Here is a 2,492-nt window from a genome sequence, read left to right on the forward strand (position 1 = left end):
AGCAGTAAAGTGAAAACATGAGAAAATATTTTTCAAATATTATTCAATATAATGAAATTTGAAACCAAATATCACAAAATGAATTCATTTTTACAATAGGATGAATCTAAATACTAAATTCAATTAGCCAATTAGCAAGCAATCTTATGATATTAAATACAGAAAGATAAACGCTGTCTTCTATTTAAATAGAATTACTAATGATAAAACGAGATAACATTGAATTATGTATTAACTAATGAAATAAGAGATTTGAGCATCATCTCACTTCTAAGGAGTCAGGCATCAACCATTGGTATTGCGACGCCATTATATAGTACAATAAACAAATCAATAAAATTATGACGTAGAGAATCAATAAAGATTGTGTTTGTGAGAGAGAGAGAGAGAGAGAGAGAGAGAGAGAGAGAGAGAGAGAGAGAGAGAGAGAGAGAGAGAGAGAGAGAATCATATTTTTCTTTGGATTGCAAAAGAAATGAAACGAAATATCATCAAAAGATAATTACTAATTTTAAAAAAAATAAACAAAATTCAATAATCTAAGAAAATATAAATCAATAAAAAATAATGAAATAAGCTATACAATGAAATTGATAACGTTGTAATAAGGAAAAAACTAAGGAAAAACAAGACAAAAATGAAAAATAAAACATAAAAAATATAGAATAAAATTATTAACTCATAAAAACTGGATATCATAAAATGAAAACGGCTAGAAAGAAGGAAAGCAAAAACAAGCAAGCATAAAACAAAAAAAAAAACGTAATTTCATTCATGACAGTACAAACGCCTCCGGATATAACCGTCAGACAGACAGGCTGATGCAATGCAGCATTCCTGGGCTAAAGATCAGTCGCGGGATGACTTTGGGGTTAGGAACGGGTATCAGGATGGCGGGGGTGGGGGGAAACGGTGGGGGGAGACTTAACGGGGAAATACTGGAGGGGAGATCCTCTAATGGCGCGATATGATTGCGCGTTTCAACGAATCCGCTAAACATTCCGACGATGCATTATTTTACTACGCGTCTTGGGCGTTTGCGTATTGACCTTAGTTTTGTTAAGGGACGGCTGCGTCATCAATCGAACGATGAGGAGGGCCAATAAGATGGCAGCACTTCCATCACACCCCTGGACCGCCGACGCTGATTGGTTGACCAGACACCGCCATTCACACGCTAGGGGTGACGTAATATTCCTCGCATGCGTATCAGCAAAGGGAAGTTGCCACAAGCTGAAACTAACTTTCCTTTTCCTTACTTTCGCTTAAGTAATGCATTTAAACGAAAGACGATAGCGACGCTTATTCGTAGACCAATTTTTTTAACATTCTGTCTATTAATAATGAGATGAATCTGTGGTTTAAGCAGGCAAAAAAAGATTTTATGGGGCCGCGCAAGCGAACGGCTGAGTTTCGTCATGTTTTGATCCGAGCCGCTATATATACCAGCGATATAAAGTATCCTCAAACAGTAAGTGAGAACACGTCAGCGCACCAACATATCTCTGATCTTTCTCGCATTAACCGCACACGGTTTAAGATATCATTTATACGCTATCTTCCGGCTTATTGACATTAGTTCAAAAGGTTAGTGTTGTGATATCGGAAGTTCTTAGTGTTTTCTCCTGAGAGAAAATTTAGTGGGATTTTCCACGTTTTTACTTTAGTCTAGAAAGCCGGTGTTTTAAATGGCGGGGAAATTAGTTTTCTTTTTGTTTTGTTTTTAACATTTCATGCTTTGCACACTTGATTAATTGACTGATGTTAACGTGGTTCTGTTTTGGATTGAGAGATGCAGTGGAAAATTCCATTTGTCAGTTACGTAGCCAGTGCCAGCCTGTTAACGAGGTCAGATTTTGCTTGTCCAAGATTCCTGTGAATTTTATACTAAACACCGAAAGACATTAGTCAATAGATATAAAATTGTAATTCTTTTCAATTACTTGGTGTACAGCAGATTTTATTATCAAAAAATTAAATTTTCTAAATAAAAAATCAGCGTAATGAGAGGCATTAAAAGCAAAAGAATCTGTTTTTCGACATTCCAGATGATCTCTTTATATTTTAATTTGTGTGCACCCGAAGAACATATATAAACTAAATAATTTCAATGTTATCACACCCAAATTATGACCATTGTTCAATGATCATTAGAAATTGACCTAAAAACGAAGCAATGTATCCTTTCAAACCATAATTGCAATAATTTTTGTGAACATTGCGATTTTAACAAAAATTATGAAATTATGAGAGTTAATGATGATATTTATCCTCCTCAGAATTCCACCATGAAGCAACCAGCCTACAGTGTACCACTCTACATGCTGCAGCCAAGGGCCGTTATCAGCTTCGCAGCACAGACTCTGGAATATGCCTCTCAAGCCCTCGGCTACCGGGACCCGAGCGCTAGTTCGAACTCGAACGTGGCCAGCGAGAGAGTCAAAGACGAGCAGTCTGGTCTCAATGTGTACACCCTTGATGAAGTGTCTCAG

At 36.5% G+C, this 2,492-nt stretch overlaps 1 protein-coding gene across 1 annotated transcript in view; it reads left to right on the plus strand.

Annotated features, from left to right (window-relative positions):
• The first annotated feature begins 1,465 nt into the window (after positions 1-1,465).
• The window catches only part of LOC137646965 (cytochrome b5-like), a 2,445-nt gene continuing 1,418 nt past the window's right edge, over positions 1,466-2,492 (plus strand). Inside the window, exons 1-2 of the mRNA XM_068380034.1 lie at positions 1,466-1,587; positions 2,280-2,492. The exon at positions 2,280-2,492 is cut by the window's right edge and continues 42 nt beyond it. Of these exons, the coding sequence (XP_068236135.1) occupies positions 2,289-2,492 (204 nt within the window). The 5' untranslated portion in view covers positions 1,466-1,587; positions 2,280-2,288. The remainder of the gene's footprint in view (positions 1,588-2,279) is intronic.

Source organism: Palaemon carinicauda, chromosome 9, assembly GCF_036898095.1.
Source record: "Palaemon carinicauda isolate YSFRI2023 chromosome 9, ASM3689809v2, whole genome shotgun sequence".
Taxonomy (NCBI): Eukaryota; Metazoa; Arthropoda; class Malacostraca; order Decapoda; family Palaemonidae; genus Palaemon; species Palaemon carinicauda.